Genomic DNA, 21,193 nt, shown 5'->3' with positions numbered 1-21,193 from the left:
CATGTTCGTAGCTTCGAGAACACTGTCCAACCATCTCATCCTCCGTCGTCCCCTTCTCCTAGTGCCCTCCATCTTTCCCAACATCAGGGTCTTTTCCAGGGAGTCTTCTCTTCTCATGAGGTGGCCAAAGTATTGGAGCCTCAGCTTCACGATCTGTCCTTCCAGGGAGCACTCAGGGCTGATTTCCTTCAGAATGGATAGGTTTGATCTTCTTGCAGTCCATGGGACTCTCAAGAGTCTCCTCCAGCACCATAATTCAAAAGCATCAATTCTTTGGCGATCAGCCTTCTTTATGGTCCAATTCTCACTTCCATACATCACTACTGGGAAAACCATAGCTTTAACTATACGGACCTTTGTAGGCAAGGTGATGTCTCTGCTTTTTAAGATGCTGTCTAGGTTTGTCATTGCTTTTCTCCCAAGAAGCAGGCGTCTTTTAATTTCGTGACTGCTGTCACCATCTGCAGTGATCAAGGAGCCCAAGAAAGTAAAATCTCTCTCTGCCTCCATTTCTTCCCCTTCTATTTGCCAGGAGGTGATGGGACCAGTGGCCATGATCTTGGTTTTTTTGATGTTGAGCTTCAGACCATATTTTGCGCTCTCCTCTTTCACCCTCATTAAAAGGTTCTTTAATTCCTCCTCACTTTCTGCCATCAAGGTTGTGTCATCTGCATATCTGAGGTTGTTGATATTTCTTCCGGCATTCCTTCTCCAGGTGGATCACGTTTAGTCAAAACTCTCCACTGTGACCTGTCCATCTTGGGTGGCCCTGCACGGCATAGCTCATAGCTTCTCTGAGTTATTCAAGCCCCTTTGCCACAACAAGGCATTGATCCATGAAGAGTAGATGACCAGCTGCAATTGCCATTCTACCAACATACATGTGCAAACACACACATATGAAATTGGCCTTGCAAATTACACGCCCTAAATTGGCTGTGACAAAGAGAGCACCTGAGAAGGACACTCTGCTAGCATCCTTCCCTCACAACCAGGAACAGGGCTACTACTCTCACTTTTTCCAGTCAATGGAGCTGCGATTTCAACCCAGGTTTTCCAAACCCACTAGTCCTTCCACTTTACATCATAGCTGAAAAGACATGGAAAAAATGATGGTGTATGGCCCCTTTAGCAAGACCATCTTGCCCAACAAATAGGGGAAGGGGTGTCTCACAGAGAGCCTTGCACCTGAAAGGAATTGTGTGAATTTGCTTAATGGCTGCAGTGGATCTCATCTTCCTACTTTTCTAAAGGATTCTGTAATAGCAGCAGCTGTTGTTGACAAGAAGTAAGTGTCGGTTTCACCTGGAAGCAGCGATAAGGGTTGGAAATTTCTTCCAGCGTTCCCCCCCACCCATGGAAATTATACCATTTAGTTAAATGCATTAAAAGCAATGAACTGCAAATATAGTATTAATCAAGCTTGCATGTTTTGAAGTGTTTGCCTTTGTTTACAAAATGCAAATAAAATAGATATGCTAACTTAGATCACTTTCAGGGCACCAGAGAAGTTTCCATAGAAATTTTCTGCTGCCAATTACCCTGGAAAATGGCCACCATTCAAAATTTTCCAGGAATTCCACATCACTGCCTAAAAAAAACAAGAAGGGGAAGCCAGCGGTGGGTAAAGAGGGACAGGTTTGAGGAGGACCTGACCCAGATTACTGCTCCTCTGACTCATCCAATTAGCCAAATGCTGTTCAAGGCTTTAATTAGAATTGGGGTCATGAGGGAAGGAGAAGCAGCCAGGTAATTAGAGATCACGTGTGTCTGCATTCTGCCTGCCGTCTATTTTATTTTATGGAAATACAAACACACAGTCAGTGTTCCATTTAACTCAACTACGGTAGCTAACCTGAAGAAAGCAGAAGGGAGGAGGCAGCAGCAGCAGCAGCAGCAGCCACTGAGTTGCTCAGGAGAGGAAGCAAAGCAACATCAAATTAAGAGCCACCTAGTGACAATCTATGCCTGCAGGAAGATTTAAGGATCTGAACACTGGAACTGTCAACAGACGTGTGAAAAATCAGCTCCAAAGTTAACAGTACCTGTTTCACCCTGGAAACAGCCAGAAAGGAAAGGGGGGGGAATAGAAGAAAAAGAGGGAAGGGGGGAGGAAGCAAACTTGCTTAAGCACACTTGCTCAGATCAGGTGAGTTTAAAATGTATTTCCATTTTTGGCCACCAAGTTCTCCTTTTCTATCCTCAATCAGCAAGTATTATTTATTTCATAAACTCATAGAGGTTGAGGGGGGCTTTGAAGGGCATCTAATCCAACCCCCTGCTCAGTGCAGGAAATTTCTCACCATTCTTCATCATACAAGGTTTGTTGTTTATTGTTTATTGAATTTGTATACTGCCTTTCATCTGAAGATCACAGGGCGGGTCACAACATAAAAATACAATTATGAAAACACCAAATACATTATAAAAGAAAAACAAAACACTCTCCCCTCCCTCAGATATGATACATTGAAAAGGCCATAGAGTGTTAATCAGCCAAATGCCTGGTTGAAGAGAAATGTTTCTGCCTGGCGCCTAAAGATATGTACAGTAATGAAGATTTAGCATAAAATCACTACAACTAACACAAAGGGTTGGATCCAGAGTTGCCCTCCTGAAAGTGGAAGAGGGATTGAGATACAGCAGGGTTTCTCATTTGGGAAAGTCAGGTGATTTCTGCTATTTCCCCCCAGCCCCCCCTCCCATGATGCTCCAGAGAGTTCCCAGCCCCACCCCTTCCCCCTCCTAATTAACCCACATGGCCTAACTTCTCCTATTGGACACACCAAGCATGAAGCTGGCAGAGCTTATGGGGCTGCTAGCTAGGATTTCCCCACTCATTCTATGGGCTACCATCCCACGCAAGCCCCCTATGTCCTTGGGGACACTGCATACCAGGATGGCTGGCTGGGGCAGAGGCAAAGAATAGTCCCCATACCTTTTCTTATGAAGGTTTTTCTGCTGGCAAAAGAAACTCTGCAAATGTTCAGAGGCACGAGGCACACAAACCTAGACCGGGTTGAATTCCCTTCCTGGGAAGGTAAGGCTACCCCTCATTTTGCTCCCTCTTAGATGCAAAGACAAAACATGTTGGCTCACTCAGTCTGCGGGGAGATGGGAGCCGATCTGAGCCTAGCAGTTCCAGTATTGGGCTGTATTGTTTATTTTAGCTTTGCTGGTTTTTTAGATGTTTTATCTTTTGCTGTACACAGACTGATATGTTGTTGCGTTGTGCATGACCTTGGGCTCTTTCTGGAGGAAGGGCAGTATGCAAACATAATAATAAAGACTGAACACATTTTTGCTTTGTTTTGGTTTTTTTAAAAAGGAAGAAAAAGCAGCAACCCCACTAAAGCTGTCTAAAGCAGGCATCCCCAAACTTCGGCCCTCCAGATGTTTTGGACTACAATTCCCATCTTCCCTGACCACTGGTCCTGTTAGCTAGGGATCATGGGAGTTGTAGGCCAAAACATCTGGAGGGCCGCAGTTTGGGGATGCCTGGTCTAAAGTGTCCAGGAGTGAGGACTGTCAATGAGGCCATCATGTTTGCCTCATGAAGGTGGTTCTACATGACCTGACATGGTATTCTCAGAGGTTTTAGCAGGGGAGGGAGAGAGCCTCAGTCCCAGCCTGGCACTCTATGCCACACACCACAATATCCCACATGAAAAAATGCAACACATGGCAGATTCCCCCAGAGTGTCATGATACTGTGTCATGATAAAGTGTCATGATACTGTCAATGTCAGGTGGATGTGAGCTTAAAGCTCTGTCTGCACAGAACCATTTCGGGGTTTCATTTCAAGGAAGGCATCACACCAACCTACTGCAACATTCCAGAACCCAAGCATATTGTCAGTACCGTATATGCCACAGAAAGACTAGAGAAAAAGATTTGCTCTTTTTAAATCTGAAAATGCACACACATAAATATGATGATAATGATGATGATGGTGAAGTAGTCAGAGTTCAACAAAAGAGGAATCCTAGAAGTCATCAGATGCAACATTTGAGATGGAGGTCTGTCTTCTAGCCAAAACTCATTTCCAGCAAAGGAGAAAGAACAGGCAACTGGGTTCAGCCGCTGTCAGGGAACAGAAGCTTAAATGCCACTTTTCTCCACCCACAGTAAACTTTTTAAGACTGCCTCCGCTGACAATGCATATCAATCTAAAAAGCCAAGCTAACCCTGGAGGGGTGTCGTGCAGTGCTGTTTAACCAACATGGTGGATAGCGCAATCTACAAAACTATGGCAAAACTTGTCAAGCAGCCGAGGGGGCAGCCTGGCAACACATCACCACATAAAGCATCAGCAGCAACAACAACCATACACAAAAGCCAGTTTCGTTTGATATTATTGTATTTACATACAACCCTTTCCTCCTGAAGGAGCACAGGGCACTGTACAGTGTAAGGAAAACAAACAATTTACACACAATAATTAAAGCTGAAAAAAGCACAATGCTAGACTCAAAGCAAAAGCATCTCCCAAAAGCCCAGGCAAGCAAGTGTGGCCAACATCTAAAATTTGACAACATGGGAAACAGCTGCATTTCCCAGGGAGGGAGGGAGTTCCATAATCAAGGTGCCACCACAGAGAAGTCCCTGTCTCAAGTCACCAGTCCATAGGCCATACCTGTCCATGGGAACATGAGCAGGGCCTCCCCTGTCTGCCCCAACCCTAAAGGGAAGGAGGGATTGTGGAGGCACCCCTTTAAGTACTTGGGCCCTAAGCTGTTTAGGGTTTTGTATTCCACCACTCACACCTTGAACTGCGCTCAGTATTGTGACATTCAGGGCTGTATCCAACAAAGTCGTCCCATTTACGCAAGGACATCTGCTAGTCCCATGAAACCTCCGCTTCCTATCTGTTTCAGAGTTATGGGGGCAGAACACATTTGGAGGGAGTGCACAGGGCAGGGAACGTCTACTGCACAAGTCTTTGTGTGAATGGAAGGACTTCGCTGGATACAATCCTCAGCATCTGCCTGCTCTTGTCACCTTTAAAAATAATCCGCATGCACATAAAAACATTTTTTTACACCCTAAGCACAGCATCAACAGCTTAATCAGTTACATCACAATAACTCTTTTTGCATCCCTTCCTACCACTTCTTCCTAACAACAGCACAAGGAAGGTGAGACTGGGAGTTGTTGCTTTCACACTGGAACCTTTTAAGGGCGTGGTTCTCTGATGTCTATTCCCATGACTGAAGCTCCTGCATTCAGGTAGGTAGCCGTGTTGGTCTGACGCAGTCGAAATAAATAAAAAAATTAAAAATTGTCCAGTAAGCTTTCGTGTGCATGGACACTTCTTCAGACAGAAGCTCCTGCAGGTTTACTCAGAAACAAGTTCCATTAGAAACCAGGCAGGCGACATCTCTGCTGAGTCTCAGATTTCAGATTAAAATGGTTTTATTTCAGGAAGCCTTTGCACCATACATGCAGTTCAATTTTATTTTATTTTTAATTTCCAAAATTTTAATACATACAAATTTTATTTACCTTCATCTATCTGTCTAAACTTCCCTCTTCCTCCATGGTTTCCATGTGCAGTTCCAATGTTATACTATATTTTATCTATATTTTAAACATTTTACAGTATATTGTATGTTTTTACATGTGGGCAACCCAGCCAGATGGGTGGGGTATAGAAATAATAAAATTATTATTATGCTGTTAAAAGTGTAAGCCGCTTTGAGAGATATTTTTAAAATGTATGCCCTCCTTTTCACTATATGTAATAATAATAATAAAAGGCTTTGCCCCTCATAAGACCCAAGTAACAGGCCTACCAGATGAAACCGATGGCCTGTTTAGTCCAGCATTCTATTCTGACTCTGCTGTCAGTGGCCAACCAGATGAGAAGCCCTCTCCTGCTGTGATTCTGTGACTGAGATGCCTTTGATTCTGGAGGTAGGATAGAACCATCTTGACTAATAGCCATGAATTTGTCCAAGACCCTTTTTAAGCCTTTAACATTGGTGGTCACTACCAACACACCTTGTATTAGTGACTCTCACTGTTTAATTACACTCGGAGTGAAGCCGTGCTTCCTTTTGTCCATCCTGAATCATTGCATGGCCAGGGTTCTAGCACTTTGAGAGATAAGAACTACTCTCAATCCACATCATGTATCATTTTACACACCTCTATCACGTTCTCCTTTACTTTTCTATATATATGAAAGTCACAGGAACAGTTTTATTATGTGGGTTGTGATTTTCTGCAGATGATTCAATTGACAACAAACAGTACATACCAACAACTTTATGAACCAATTTCCCTTTCCGTTTTCTACTACCGTACTAATGCCACTGAATTCTACAATGACTCAGGTGCACAAGCAGACCTCCAGAACTATTAAAACACCCATAATGAACCTCCTGGGAACAGAGGTTTGTCAATTCCAGGAACTAATTTGCACTGCGACGCACCCTGGCCCACCCAGGAGACAGAAACATCCTGCATGTTGCCTGGACCTGATTTTTCTAAAACTGAACTTGTGTTTTTGTTTACTCAGATGAAGGTGCTGGAAAAGATGGGCATTTCACTGACAGACAAAGAGTCTGTGCCCACTCAACATTTTTAGTTACCGCTAATTAGTTCTTTCTTTTGGTTACCCTGAATTTTAAAAACTGATGACATTAAGAGCAGTCCTGCCCAGAAACAGCTTGAGTTATTTTGGTGCCTGCTGGAGAACTTTCTTGTTAACTGGTACCTGAAAGCTGTTATTAAGTCTTTGCTTGCATCTAGCTAAATACTGTTCCAAACACAGCAGGGATTAATGCAAGTTAGTCTGCGAGCTCACTCCTCAGTGAGTGTTGGAGTCTTCAACTCCAGACAGGATGGGGCTCTTAGAAGCTTAAGAGACTGTAGTCATCATGTATGTTTACCATAAGCAGAGCTTTCCGGAGTAGCAAATAGCTTTTGGTTGAACAGGCTGTTCCACCATTAAGACTGAAGTTCTAGGAAGAGGAAAGAAGAGGCAAACTACAGTTCTGACAGCTTGGATAAAACATAGAAATCTTTTTCTATTTAGTCAAGACAAACAGTCCATCTAACTCAGTACTGACTGACAGCAATTCTCTGTGGTTCCAGGCAGGCAGGAGCATTTCCCAGCCCAGCTAGGAAATGCCAAGCATTTAAGTCTGGGACCTTTTCCATGCTAAGCATGTGCTTTATCACTGAGACGAGGAGAAAGAGGCCTACACATGTGGGCTTGGCCTTTAAGAGCATCTCACAAGGGACTGCTGTTTTGAAATGGGGGTCACATTGCATCTCATGGCACCCCATCACCAAGAGTGGGAACACAGAATTACATGTCACCCACAGTTAACTACAACCTCCTTTTCACATGATTCATGGGAACAGATACCCAATAGGGTGCAAGACTCAGAGCAAAAATTGGGATAGCCTGCAAAGATGAGAGCTGTAAAAACAGACAGTAAAAAAGGTAAAGGGACCCCTGACCGTTAGGTCCAGTCGCGGACGACTTCGGGTTGCAGCGCTCATCTCGCTTTACTGGCTGAGGGAGCCGGCATACAGCTTCCAGGTCATGTGGCCAGCATGACTAAGCCGCTTCTGGTGAAACCAGAGCAGCACATGAAAACGCCATTTACCTTCCCGCCGGAAGCACTTTGACGTGCTTTTCAACTGCAAGGTGGGCAGGAGCAGGGAGTGGGGATTCGAACCGCCGACCTTCCAATCGGCAAGGCCTAGGCTCAGTGGTTTAGACCACAGCGCCACCCGCGTCTAACTAAAACAGACAGTAGTAGTAAGTTTTATTTGATCACATACATATTTTTTAAGTTTTGGGGAGCAGCTTTCTTTTGCTGGTCCATTTCACTGTGTGATGAGTAAAGGGTTCCAGAACGCACAGTCATTTCAGCTGTCAGCTTTCCTTACACACAGGCTGTGGTCACCAGGAGCCGTTTCCACAAAGAACCACCGTCAGGTGCAAACTTTTGCAATTTGCCACTCTGCCTCTGAAAAGCTCAAATCAGCTCAGATACAGAATCACCTCAGTGCCATGAAAGACAGTGCAAAGCCCTGCAAAGTTAAGGGATTGCCACAACTGACAGGGCAGAGAGATATTCCACGGCAGCTGCCTCAGAAGCCGGCTTTAGGGCTCCCCGCTTGTCAACTCAACCTGCAAGGGATGACAATCCAAATACTGGGGGGGGGAGAGAGAAAAGCTATTTCCTGATGTTCTGGAACCATCAGCCCCCCGAGGGCCAGATCCACAGCCCTCACTAAGCAGAACATCACCGGCGACATATTCTCCCTCCCCCCCCTTGCAATGGCAGTGAAGCGGACAGCTCCTTTGGAAGCGCCCACGCGGGGTCCAAGGATCCCGGGATTGCAGCGGGTTGGGCTGGATGACCCGGGGGTTCCCCTTCCTCCCGGTCCCCGAGCAGGAGGGCCGGGCGGGCAGACACGTGTCCGGCGAGCCCTTCGTTCACACGCCTGGCGGGGAGCTCGGGAGAGCGCGGCCCCGCCGGCGGGCGCCGTAAGGGCGGCGGCGGCGGGAAGAGGGGCTGCCCCTCCCGCCGCCCCGGCCCGCCCCTCCGCCGCTTCCTCCCCGGGCCCCGCCCCGCGTACCGTCCGGGCGGCCTCTGCCCAGGTCCGGCCCTTCTTCTTGCGGCCCTTTTCCCTCATGGCGGCCGGGCGGCGGGACGAGCAAGGGGAGCGGGCGCGTCCGAGGCGGGCGAGGGGTCTCTCTGTCGCGGGCGGGCGGCGAGGAGGAGGAGGAGGCCGAGGGCGAGGAAGGGCAAAGCGAGGAGGCCTCGGCCTGCGCGGCCGCCGCTTACACCCTGAGGCGAGCGACGCCAGCGGCTCCCCCGGCCGCCATATTGGGAATCCTTCGGCAGTCACGTGACGGCGCCTCGGCCCCCCCGCCCGCCCAGCGCCCGCGAGGCCCCGCCCACCGCCCGGAGGAAAAAGTGCCCGGTCGGGGCGGAGTCAAAAGGTGAGTGTGGGCAGGAGGCTCCGCCCTTTGAAAGGGAGGGGGAGGAAGAGGAGCCGAAGAAGCACGGCGCACGCGCGGTCCACCGCCGCCCTCTTCGAAGCCCGCATTTCCTTAGGCCCGGCCGAGGGCTGGAGGCGCATGCGCAATGTGCCGCCGCCGCTGTTCGGGGGGGGCTGCTTCGCGGGCTGTCGCCACCTGGGGAATCCGCAGAGCGTCTGCGCAATGCAGAGAGGCGGGAAGAAGGAGAAGGCGGAAGGCGACGAGGGGAGTCGGGAAAGGGGGGCCAAGAGTTGCTCCCCCCATCAAATAAATAGATCATTTGTGGCTGCTAACTAGGGTGCGATTTTTTGTGTTCTTCTATCGTAAACTGCCCTGGGATCCTCGGGGGAAGGTGGTGTAGAAATTCAAGAAATAATAATGAAAAATACACAAAGCCTCTGGCAGCGGCTTACAGCTGTAAAAAGCATACAGAAATTTGTTCTATTTTTCTAATATCATTTTAATTAGTTATCCAATACAAACAGTGTTTCCCACATTCCGATCTTATCACTTTAAAGTTCTCCTTCCCTGGCTCTGCGATTCTGAATCATGTCCAAAATCATATATCCTTACATTTTTCAAGCACAGCTTTATTTATCTGACGAAGTGTGCATGCACACGAAAGCTCATACCAAAATAAAAACTTAGTTGGTCTTTAAGGTGCTACTGGAGGAATTTTTTTACTCTCTTTCTTTGTTATTCATGAGTTAAGCATTGTAAGTGCTAGATGCCACATATCTTGGGTCCAAGTTCCCACGGTGGGGGTGGGGGTGGGGTGCTTCCACCCTAATTGGGAGCAACTATTAGTCTCATGGCTGCCATAAGAAGTAAGACCAACCCTTAGGCTCAGCATTGGGACTGATATTGTTTCCCATTGATAGCAGAGCTAACCTGGGAACAGGTACAACAGGTTGGCCTCTAATGATGGCAGAGAACAAAGGCAGACCATAGAATCATAGAGTTGGAAGAGACCACAAGGGCCATCCAGTCCAACCCCCTGCCAAGCAGGAAACACCATCAAAGCATTCTTGACATATGCCTGTCAAGCCTCTGCTTAAAGACCTCCAAAGAAGGAGACTCCACCACACTCCTTGGCAGCAAATTCCACTGCTGAACAGCTCTTACTGTCAGGAAGTTCTTCCTAATGTTTAGGTGGAATCTTCCTTCTTGTAGTTTGAATCCATTGCTCTGTGTCCGCTTCTCTGGAGCAGCAAAAAACAACCTTTCTCCCTCCTCTATGTGACATCCTTTTATATATTTGAACAAGGCTATCATATCACCCCTTAACCTTCTCTTCTCCAGGCTAAACATACCCAGCTCCGTAAGCCGTTCCTCATAAGGCATCGTTTCCAGGCCTTTGACCATTTTGGTTGCCCTCCTCTGGACACGCTCCAGCTTGTCAGTATCCTTCTTGAACTGTGGTGCCCAGAACTGGACACAGTACTCCAGGTGAGGTCTGACCAGTGCAGAATACAGTGGTACTCTTACTTCCCTTGATCTAGATGCTATACTCCTATTGATGCAGCCCAGAATTGCATTGGCTTTTCTAGCTGCTGCATCACACTGTTGACTCATGTTAAGTTTGTGGTCTACCAAGACTCCTAGATCCTTTTCACATGTACTGCTCTCAAGCCAGGTGTCTCCCATCCTGTATTTGTGCTTTTTTAAATTTTGTTTTGACTATGGCAGACCAACACGGCTACCTACCTGTATCCAGCAATATAGTAGTTGCCGAGGAACTGAAAGCTGACAGTCCATGAATAGACACTAAAAAGTGCTGCCTTTTGAAGGTGTTGCCATTCAGTATCAGTGGATCGGTGATATCTAGCCTGCAAAATTGAAAGGGATTAAAAAAATGTTCTCTACCCATTCCTATTAATTGACCACATGATTAAATCCCACTTCTTCCACAAAAAGGACTGCTCTCTCTTTCCACATCTGGATTCTTCCCTAGTTATCTTCGCCTGAGTATATAGGAATGGCACGACTGACTCCGTAGCGTTGGAATTGCTGGTGGAAATTAGAGTTAACTTCACATGATCCATCTGTCCACAGAGTGTGGCCTCAGCTATCACCGCTGAGGGATGTGCAGCTATCACACAGAAAAAGAAGCTTGCCAATAATATGCACCTGCTAAAAGGTAGCATGCCTTGTGATACAGATGTTGATCTGGATGATTAAAGCATTCCAATATTTCTTGCATGCAAATCAGTCTGGAGCTGTTCCCACTGGCTCTATTCTGCCATTTGTGGCAGGAGGCTGCACTCTCCTTGCAGCCCTTGTCGGCATGACCTTTAGCAAACTGCCTGCCTGCCTGCCTGCCTGGTAGTAACTGGAGCATGAAACTGCAGTCCTGCCAAGGCAAGCAAAACACACACACACACACACAACATGTGAGCTAAGTGACAAGTGGCCGCTGGGGATTTCTCTAGGTTTGATAAAGAGAAATCCCATTTCGTTTCGTGCTTGGCTCCAAGTTACCCTAACCAAAGAATCATAGAGTTGGAAGAGACCACAAGGGCCATCCAGTCCAACCCCCTGCCGAGCAGGAAACACCATCAAAGCATTCTTGACATATGTCTGTCAAGCCTCTGCTTAAAGACCTCCAAAGAAGGAGACTCCACCACACTCCTTGGGAGCAAATTCCACTGCCGAACAGCTCTCACTGTCAGGAAGTTCTTCCTAATGTTTAGGTGGAATCTTCTTTCTTGTAGTTTTAATGCATTGCTCCGTGTCCGCTTCTCTGGAGCAGCAGAAAACAATCTTAATAGGAATGGGTAGAGAACATAAGGCTAGTCAACAACCACACTGACTGTCTGCTAAATATGTTTTCAAAAACGATACTTTTTAACCTGAGAAGTGCCACCTCTGCAGTATGGAAAGACATTTAAAAACCAAGAATATGTTCTAGTAAGTGGACCTTTTATTTCAGTTGTGGGGTGGGGGATGGGGACGGGACAAACCACAGTGAGTGGGCATGAGGCTTGGAGGGGGGGTTCATGTCCCTCCACAGCCCTTTCTCTGGGTGTTCCTGAATTGGCACTTCACTGCCATTCACCCAAAGCCTCCACGGAGTCTTCCCAGGGATCTGATACCTTTACCTGCCCACTTTGGGGTTCCCTGGAACAGGTGGAACTCCCACCCCATCCCCTTCTCCCATTATCACAGGAAATCTAGGAAGCACATCAACCCAGACGATTTGGGTAACATCACTGTGGTGGAAGGAATTAAGGGACCTTGACCGTAGGCTTTTGGAACAGCGGTCAAGCAGCAGCCCAATACTGTAGGTCTGTAGCCTGTCACAGTCTTGTTTGGAGCCCAGTGTGCAATTAAGCGGTACATCCGTTTTGCATGCTAGAAGCAATGCGGGAGAAAGGCCACTAGGTGCTCTCACAACTCTAGCAAAAGGAGATGGATAGCTGGCATAGCTGCCAAGTTTTCCCTTTTCTCGCGAGGAAGCCTATTCAGCATAAGGGAAAATCCCTTTAAAAAAGGGATAACTTGGCAGCTATGATAGCTGGCCGTGTAATTCCGAGATCCCTCTGCATAGCAGCCGTGAACTCAAGACATGGGACTTGTTTTGAATGCTAAGAAACTCCTCCCTGCAGCGGAGATAAAAGGTTAGACCTTCCAAATCTGATGGGCCTGACCTAACACCTCTTTGAAAAAGAAGAAGCGTAGCACTGGCTGAGTAATGGCACGAGTGGTGTGTCATTTCTAAGATGACAGCTGCCAGGTCGCAAATCAAACCCAGCAGAAACCTCTTGGGGGCTGGAGCCAACTGGTCCCAGCTCCTGCCAACCTAGCAGTTCGAAAGCACGTCAAAATGCAAGTAGATAAATAGGAACCGCTACAGCGGGAAGGTAAACGGCGTTTCCATGTGCTGCTTGCTCTGGTTTGCCAGAAGCGGCTTTGTCATGCTGGCCACATGACCTGGATTGTACGCTGGCTCCCTCGGCCAATCATGCGAGATGAGCGCGCAACCCCAGAGTCGGTCACGACTGGACCTAATGGTCAGGGGTCCCTTTACCTTACAGAGGTAGGGGCAGGTGGTGAATCAGCCCTGCCGAGGAAACCAGCCCTGCCACAGCTAGATGTGGCGACTGTGCTGCATTGCTGATGCGCAGGTGGGAGTCCTGAGCCGCAGGAAGCTGCCTTATACTGAGTAAGACCCAGGGATCCATCCAGCTCGGGGGGGGGGAGGTGTGGACATGGATGAGGAAGACTTGCTTTTGCATCCCTGTTCAGCTACAATACTCATGGACCCCGGGTCAGGCATCGTCTGTTAACCCAACTTGCTTCACCAGCTTGCTCTGAGAATAAATAGGGGGCAAGCCATGTACAGTGGTACCTCTACTTATGAATAACTCTACTTACAAATGTTTCTACTTATGAATGGAGCTCCATCCGCCATCTTGGATGCGGTTTAGATAGGATTTTTTCTACTTACTAATTTTTAGATAGGGTTGCTTCGACTTACGATTTTTTTCTCCCAGTGCATTCCTATGGGATTCGACTTACAAATTTTTCCGACTTACAAATGTGCGTTCGGAACGCATTAAATTCGTAAGTAGAGGTACCACTGTATTTCACCTGAGAACTTTGGAGGAAAGGCAGGATAACATGATGCCTAAACAAACATGACACCTGGCCAAGAGGAGTTCTGGCCGGGGGGGGGGGGCGCCGCTGTGGCCCTCCAAATGTCGTCATGCCAAACCCCATGCATGAAGAAGCCTGCCAGCTTTTTGCGCGCAATTTCCTGGACATTTAGGAATAACGTGCCCGGCTGATGGCACAGCGAGTTCCCCCGTGACTTCCACCCATGCTGCCTGCTGATTGCCAAACTCTGCTCTGCATTCATCAGAGCTCAGCACTGTGATGCCCTGTTCTGGGAAGCTAATGGGGTGGGGTGGGGGTGGCAGAAGATTCCCCGACGGAAAGACTCACAAGACCCTGCCAGCCACCGTGAGGAAGAAACAGCCAGACACAATCAGAAATCTCTTTAATTAGCTGACATACTTTTATTTTCATTGTTATAAACTGCAGACTTTGGGGCTTTCTCATCATGCTTCCCCCCCCCCCACCCCGCTATTCTGCTGTTTGTCCTGAGCATCTACTTTCTCTGCTGGCCTGGACCTTTTCCGGCTTGTGATGTGGGGCTCTACTATGGAGGTCGGATTTGACCATGGTGGGATAGTTTAGGGCAAGTGTCCTGTCCCGCCCCCCCCAAAAAAAAAGTCGGGAGAGATGCCAATGAATAAAGCGGGTCTCCTTTTTCAACAATGCTCATTCCTTTATTGTCAGGGCTGGGCTTTTTGGAACGGTGCTGCCGCCACCACAATGTCCCGGCCCACACCAAATCAAAGCGACGTCACAAGGGTATTGAAGAGCTCTCCACCCAGGACCAGAGGGGGTGTGGGACGACAACCTCTGCCAGTACATTATGTATAATATAACTATGCTTAATATGTCCTGTATATTCATATGTATAGAGCCAACAAGCATCGGCCACCACCGTATACCGACTTTTGACTCCCTAAGTCAATCACCACCACAGCAACAGGCACAGACGATTTTGGTCCCAGTCTAGGCCCTTGTCTTGCTGATCCACCAAGTCCCTCCCACTTTCCACCCCACTCTGGAATTCCCCCCCCCCGAGTCTCCAGCCCCCCCCCCCCACATTAGGCGCAAATTCCAGTTCCCCTGGGCGGGACACCCACAAGCAGCCACACAACACATACACACCCCCAACACACACATTCATATGTAAATACAGACTCGCCAACATACAAAGAACAAAGAACGTCAGAAATCTACATGTGAGGTTGTCGTGACCCAACCCCTTGTACAGAGACACCTCCGCCAATGGGAACTGGCTCCTGTCTTAAATAACAGTGTTTCTTTACAGCTGTCCTTGGGTTTTGTGCTAGGAAGGGCGTTGCGTTGGAGGTTATTGGCAGCACAGTGGTGGATTGAGAAACGCAGAGTGCGAGAGATCTTCCAACACAAAGTACATGGCAGGAGGAAATGGCAGGCTTTGGCGTAAAAAGTATAGCTTGTTGGACCCCTTGTTTGCACCACCGCCGGTGGGTGGGGAGGGGGCTGGGTGAGTGAGGTTAACTTCCCAGTGATGCTTCCAACTCCCTATAGCCAAAATCTGTAGCGCGGGAGGCGTCGCTCGGCCTCAAGACACTGACATCCATTTCCCGTCCAGGCTGAATGGAAATAATTCTGTTCTAGTGTAGTTTCCCATTGTGATGGCTGCTCTCATCTTTGTGGTGCTGTAGAAAACAATTCCTCGGGGAGAAGTAACGTCTTTAGCCTTTGAAACTGGGAAGGATGCATCTCCTCTCCTCTGGCAGATCTCCAGAAAACACACTTTCCTAACCCACGGTAAACAAAGGACAAAAAGCTCCGTTGAGCCTTCAGGTGCACCTCTAGACGTGGGGCTGGCCTTCAAAAGTCGCTGCTGTCCCTTTAGTGCGTGTGGCTGTTGTGCTGTGAAGTAAACCCAGCAGCTTCCCCTGGGTGTGCTTGATCCTGGCTCCAGGGCCATGCACAGATCTCTGAGTTTATGGGAATCAAAGGCAAGGAAGTGCTGAGTTAATTCAAATCCACTTTCAGACAGGTGAAGGAGTGAGAGGGGCCTTCTTCCAGCTGTTGGACTACAGAAATGCACATTCTTTTGTAAGCGTTCAGCCTCCCTGACCCTCTCTGGCTGGCCCAGCAACTTCTTCCAGCCCAACAGGAAAGACAATCCTCCTTGCTTTGGATGCAGAAGGTCTCAGGTTCACTCGCCAGCTGCATTGAGGGCAGGTAAAGACCCCCTGGCAGAAAGCCTGGAGAGCCCATAAATTAAGACACTACGAAGGCAGATGGACCAATGGTTTGGCCTGGTGTACGGCAGCTTCCTCTGTTCCTATAGCACAGCTTTTATTCGGCTGCTTGTCCTGCCTGATGGTGTCCCTGTCCTGGGCACTATTAATTCCCCAAGCATGTGCAGGACCCCAACGAATCATGGCAACTCAGCATCTCTGGAGGGCCAACAGTGTACAGGATGGGCTGGGAGCAGCCGGAGCAGCTGGTCGGGGACCAAGGGGCATAACACACTGTTAAACTGCATAGCAAGACAGCATGCTTGCTGCAGGACCACCCCTGGAAAGCCTTTTCTGCATCGAGTGTTTGCTAGATACATTCTACTTTTGGTGTATATTTTTTCTACATTAATAATATATATTGTTGTTCACTGCTTTTGGAGCCTTGGGTTAAAAAGCGGTATACTGTATAAAGAAACCATAGCATAGAAAAGACGCTGTTTCTATGCCCTTGCCCAAAAGCAGCCCCCAGGGGTTCCCCCCTTTCCACCCACCTTCTGGCGGTTTGTGCCTTTCAGAAGCAGAGACCACAAACTCAAGACACACACACACACCGCTATAGCTGTTGCTGCTGCTGGTCCGCCCCCCCCCCCAAACAACCCTCAGCCAAATTCCATACTCACAACCACCCAGCATGGATCAGAATCCCTGCGTCATTCAAGAGAAGTCTCATACAGGGGGCAAGAATTTGTCCTGCAACCTTTCCTTTAGCCGTCACAGGGACTTAAGGCGATTTGGGGCTGACTCCAGAGTAAACAAGGGACGCGGGTGGCGCTGTGGGTTAAACCACTGTGGCTGGTTGGACTTGCCAATCGGAAGGTTGGCGGTTCGAGACCCCGCAACGGGGTGAGCTCCCGTTGTCCGGTCCCAGCTCCTGCCAACCAACAGTTTGAAAGCACGCAGTGCAAGTAGATAAATAGGTACCGCTACAGCGGGAAGGTAAACGGCGTTTCCGTGCGCTGCTCTGGCTTCACCAGAAGCGGCTTAGTCATGACCCGGAAGCTGTACGCCGGCTCCCTCGGCCAGTAAAGTGAAATGAGTGCCACAACCCCAGAGTCGTTCGTGGCTGGACTTAACTTTCAGGGGTACCTTTACCTTTTACCAGAGTAAACAAGAAGCCAGGACTAGACTGGCAAGAAGGAAACTTGGGGAGTTGGGTTGACCGAAGGGGATCTGTAGCCACACCCCAAACTGGACCACCCTCCCAAATGCTTCAGGCTGTGCTCTCTCTCAGGCCGACCTCGTGGGATTGCCCAGCTAGGAACATCAGAAGCTGCCATCGACAGAATCAGACCACTGCTTCATCGAGATCAATCTGGTCTGCACCAACTGGCATCCCTGCTTGTCCACAGTTTCTCTGCGGTCTTTCCCAGCCCCCCCTGGAGATGACAAGGACTGAACCCAGGACCTTTTGCACGCAGAGCAGGTGTCTGTGCCGACTGAGCCACGGCCCAGCCCCTAGCTCTGTGCTACAGCCGCCTTTTCACCAAGTTCCTCCTTTTTCCTTCCTCTGGTTTCTGGTCTTGGACCGCGGAGAGCAGAAGAGTCTTTCTGCTACAAAAGCTGCAGAAGGCACAGAGCAGATCCTTCAGAGCACTGCAAAACTCTGCGGCTTCCCTCTCTCAAAGAAAGGTGGCTCACCAAATCTTTCCTGCTGACCTCCTGGCCATCCCATTGCCCTCACACCTTTCTGTTTGCTGCCCATGGTGGCTCTGTTTGCTGCCCAAGTCCTAGGCACCCGGGGGTCTGTTTGTGAGCAGCATCGCAAGGATTGGTGGCAACGGAGTAGGGGCAGCTATCACACCAGGCAGCAAGCGCTCTCCACCTTCCCTAGCTAAATGCAGCCTGCGGGCTCCCCCCCCCCCCCGAGAGACGGCTCATTCACACTTCTGCTTGCCCTGTGCCTGAGCCATTTCCCCCTTGCCCCTCTCCTTTCCCAGGAAAAAGCCCGCTCTGTAGCCTTAAATCGGAACAAGAAGATTGCCATTGGCTCTGAATGAGCACTAAAGAGTGGTTTTCCCCGTGAGAAAGCGGATGAACCCAGAGTTTTGCTTATTTCTAGGAAATTCCCCCCCTCCCAGGCCAATTTTAGGAGCAGCCACAAAGCTAACTGACTAGAAGCCAAAGGGCAAAGGTCAACTTATGTAGATAGACACTGGACATAGAATCATAGAATCGTAGAGTTGGAAGAGACCACAAGGGCCATCCAGTCCAACCCCCTGCCAAGCAGGAAACACCATCAAAGCATTCCTGACATATGCCTGTCAAGCCTCTGCTTAAAGACCTCCAAAGAAGGAGACTCCACCACACTCCTTGGTAGCAATTTCCACTGCCGAACAGCTCTTACTGTCAGGAAGACATGAGGAAAAGGCAGGGGGCGTGAGGGTTTGGTGGTGGGGGTGTTTATTCCACCTTGCCCTCTCCCTTTCTCTTTGATTTCTCTGCCTTCCCCTCCTGACCTCAATATGGCCCCAGGAGGTCCTTGCCACCAGCTGGACGCTCCATCGGTGCTGCTGCAAGAGAGCCATGAATTTCAAGTAAAACTCAAGAGGCGCCCTTCCCTCTGCTCTCTCGGGGGAACGGGACCCTCTGCCTCTCTCCCCATGTGATGCACATGATTGGTTCTTAAGTTCAGGACGTCTCTTCCCAGTCAGAATATGGATGATTCCTGTCCTGGAGAGGGAATATGCATCCCCGACCACGTCGGCCATTGCAGTCACTTGGTGGGCCATGGCCTGTAACTGGTTCTGGTGAGAAGGTTGCTCATAGTGTCACAGCCCCCTCACAGATCTGCTTGCATAATCAGTCCACAGGCTCTCGCTGTGCAACACGGAGCCACTTGGTGCGTTTTTTGGCGGGGTGAACAGAAGGCAAGGCGGAGCCGCTGGTCTTGGTGCGAGAACAGAGAATTCCGTGGCTGGCAGGGAGGTCGAGTCCTGCCTCCGAGCTCTGCCAGCGCCGACACCGCAACGAGACAGTGACTTCTTCCGAGGCTGGAGGGAAGAGAGGCGGCTGGGAGCCAAGCGCAGGTGGTTTGGGCTCCGCTTGCCCCAAACAGGTGTCCGTTCTGTGCTCAGAACATCGACGGGGTGAAGAAAAAGCAAGAGTCCGCCTTCTAGGAAGGTTGTGCGTGGTGCCAGGCTGCCCCAACATTGCCAGGGGAGCAGCTGGCACGGAGGATGCGGCTCGGCCCCCAAAGGAGAACCCCCAGCCCGCATCCTTACAAAGACACATCATAAATAAATATGTTAAATAAATAGAGCGACAGGTCCAGAGAGGGCAGGGGGGGTGGGCCCCCCGGAGCCGTCCTCCCGTATGGATGCACAGACACACACACACACACACACACACACACACACACACACACAAAGTAGCTACGGACAAAGATGAGTTAGTGCAGGGGACCCCCCCCCCTCCCTGGACCACGTGTCCTCCGAGGCAGCAGGTGACGGGAGAAGGGAGCCTCAGCCTCCATGTGCGAAAGGAAGGGCCAACGGGGCGTTGTTACTCGTGAGCCAGTGCTGTGGCAGCGTTCTGTGAGCTGGAGGCGAGGGACACATGCGTCGTCGACGACGGCAGGGAACGAGGAGCCTGGCACCTGCAGGAGAGAGGCGAGAAGGAGGGGGAAAGTCAGGGCCGTCTTAAGCATGCCCGGCGCCCTGGCTCCGTGGTGCGACGGATCCCTCCGGCGCCCCCCCCGCCCCGTTTCCCAGCCGGCCCTGGGCCAGGGGCGCTGCCCGCCCCCTGTTGCGACACCCCTGCGCGCGACGGAGGCGGCCCCAGGCCCATGCGCCTCCGGAGAGCGGCCTGAAGCCGCTGAACAGCGGAGGCGCGCCTGGGGCAGCCTCAGCCGCGCCTCTCAGCGGGCGCAGCGGCGCCCCTGGTGGCCTGGCACCCTGCACCACCGGAGGCGGGCCTAGAGCCGGCCCTGGGGGAAGTGAGGGGCCGTGTTGCCTTCCTTCTTCCCTGCCTGCCCAAATGCCCCCTGTCCGTCAAGCAAGTTCCCCCTCCCATTGCAGAAGAACTCAGGGCAGACCAACAGCCTCTCCAGACTCAGCAGCCTGAACTTCTCAGGTGCCAGAGGGAAGTTTGGAGAGGGGGGGGACATAGTGGAAATGCCCCCTCACAGCTGTTAATCCCCCAAATCTGGAAAATGGCCTGAAGTCACCCCCACGGTTCTCTGTTGTTTATGCAGGGCGTCCCAGGGCCCGGTTGACTCCCAGCCTGCTCTTCTGATTGGCTGGCATGTAGCTGAACAGATCAAATTCTGGTCCTGGGTGATCACTGCATTGCTTCTGCTTGACAGCCCTCCTCAGCCTCTGCGGCCCATTCCTAACCATCTTACTTGGCTAATGTCATCCCTTTGAACCTCTCTGGCGGCCCCAGATTCTAGGCTCCATGTGGGAAAAGACCTCCACTCACCAAGACCGCGACTTCCGCACTCGCGACGCGGCCGGTCGCTCCAGGAGGCTGTCGAGGCGCATGAGCCTCTCCAGGTGCAGGGCCCGCGGGTCGTGCTCATTCGGGTCCCGTGTGATCTCGAACTCAAAGACGGCCGGCGGGGAGACGTCCAGTTCCAGGAACATGATATTCTCAGCCTGGGATGAAATTAGGGAAGGGAGGACATTCAGAAAGGAGAGGCCAGTTTGCCAAGGAGGTGGAGCAGAGAAGGGAGAACGCAACACAGAAAATACGAAGAGGGATTTGTCCTCTCGTTGATTTACAGAATGGTAGAATTAGAAGGGACCTCCAGGTCATCTAGTCCAACCCCCCCCAACAACATTTGACAGATAATTTAAAAAGTTTTATAAAATTAAAAAAAGGAAAGAAAGAAAGAAAGAAAGAAAGAAAGAAAGAAAGAAAGAAAGAAAGAAAGAAAGAAAGAAAGAAAGAGGATTCCTCAAATCATCTTGAAGGTAAAGAAATACTGATAACCTTTGCCTTCTGCTAATTCCCCATGAATTAGCCTAGATTGTGGCAACAAAGACCATTGTGTAAAGCATACAGTATTTGCTGTAGCCACAGCCCTAGGAGATGGTGTCCCTACAAATCTATATGAACCTTCCTCCAAATCCGAGATGGACACTTCCCTGAGACGGGTTTGCGCCCTCGAAATGGCAGCCGCGGGGAGCAAGAGAGCTTCCTCGGGGTCCTGCACTCCTCCCATACGGAGCCTTCCCTCTTTTGAGGTCCTCCATCACTGGGAGAGAAGACCTCCTCGCCATTGGCACCAGGGCTGCCGAATCCCCTCCCGGTGTGTGTGTGTGTGTGTTGCACCCCCTGCTCCTTGCTCACCTTCAGAAACTG

General features: G+C 49.9%; 2 protein-coding genes across 2 annotated transcripts in view; both read right to left on the bottom strand.

The window, feature by feature from the left end:
* ASXL2 (ASXL transcriptional regulator 2) overlaps positions 1-8,891 on the bottom strand; it is a 56,584-nt gene extending 47,693 nt beyond the window's left edge. The window contains exon 1 of the mRNA XM_088667013.1: positions 8,606-8,891. Coding sequence (XP_088523139.1) covers positions 8,606-8,662 — 57 coding nt within the window. The 5' untranslated portion in view covers positions 8,663-8,891. The remainder of the gene's footprint in view (positions 1-8,605) is intronic.
* A 5,392-nt stretch (positions 8,892-14,283) lies between these two features.
* The window catches only part of KIF3C (kinesin family member 3C), a 40,023-nt gene continuing 33,113 nt past the window's right edge, over positions 14,284-21,193 (bottom strand). Inside the window, exons 7-8 of the mRNA XM_035111072.3 lie at positions 20,309-20,484; positions 14,284-19,484 (exon numbers count right to left, since the gene is read on the bottom strand). Coding sequence (XP_034966963.1) covers positions 19,391-19,484; positions 20,309-20,484 — 270 coding nt within the window. The 3' untranslated portion in view covers positions 14,284-19,390. The remainder of the gene's footprint in view (positions 19,485-20,308; positions 20,485-21,193) is intronic.

Source organism: Zootoca vivipara, chromosome 3 (genome assembly GCF_965207765.1).
Source record: "Zootoca vivipara chromosome 3, rZooViv2.hap1.1, whole genome shotgun sequence".
Classification (NCBI taxonomy): Eukaryota; Metazoa; Chordata; class Lepidosauria; order Squamata; family Lacertidae; genus Zootoca; species Zootoca vivipara.
The sequence above is the reverse complement of the archived record's forward strand: the minus strand, read 5'-3'. Positions and strand labels throughout refer to the sequence as shown.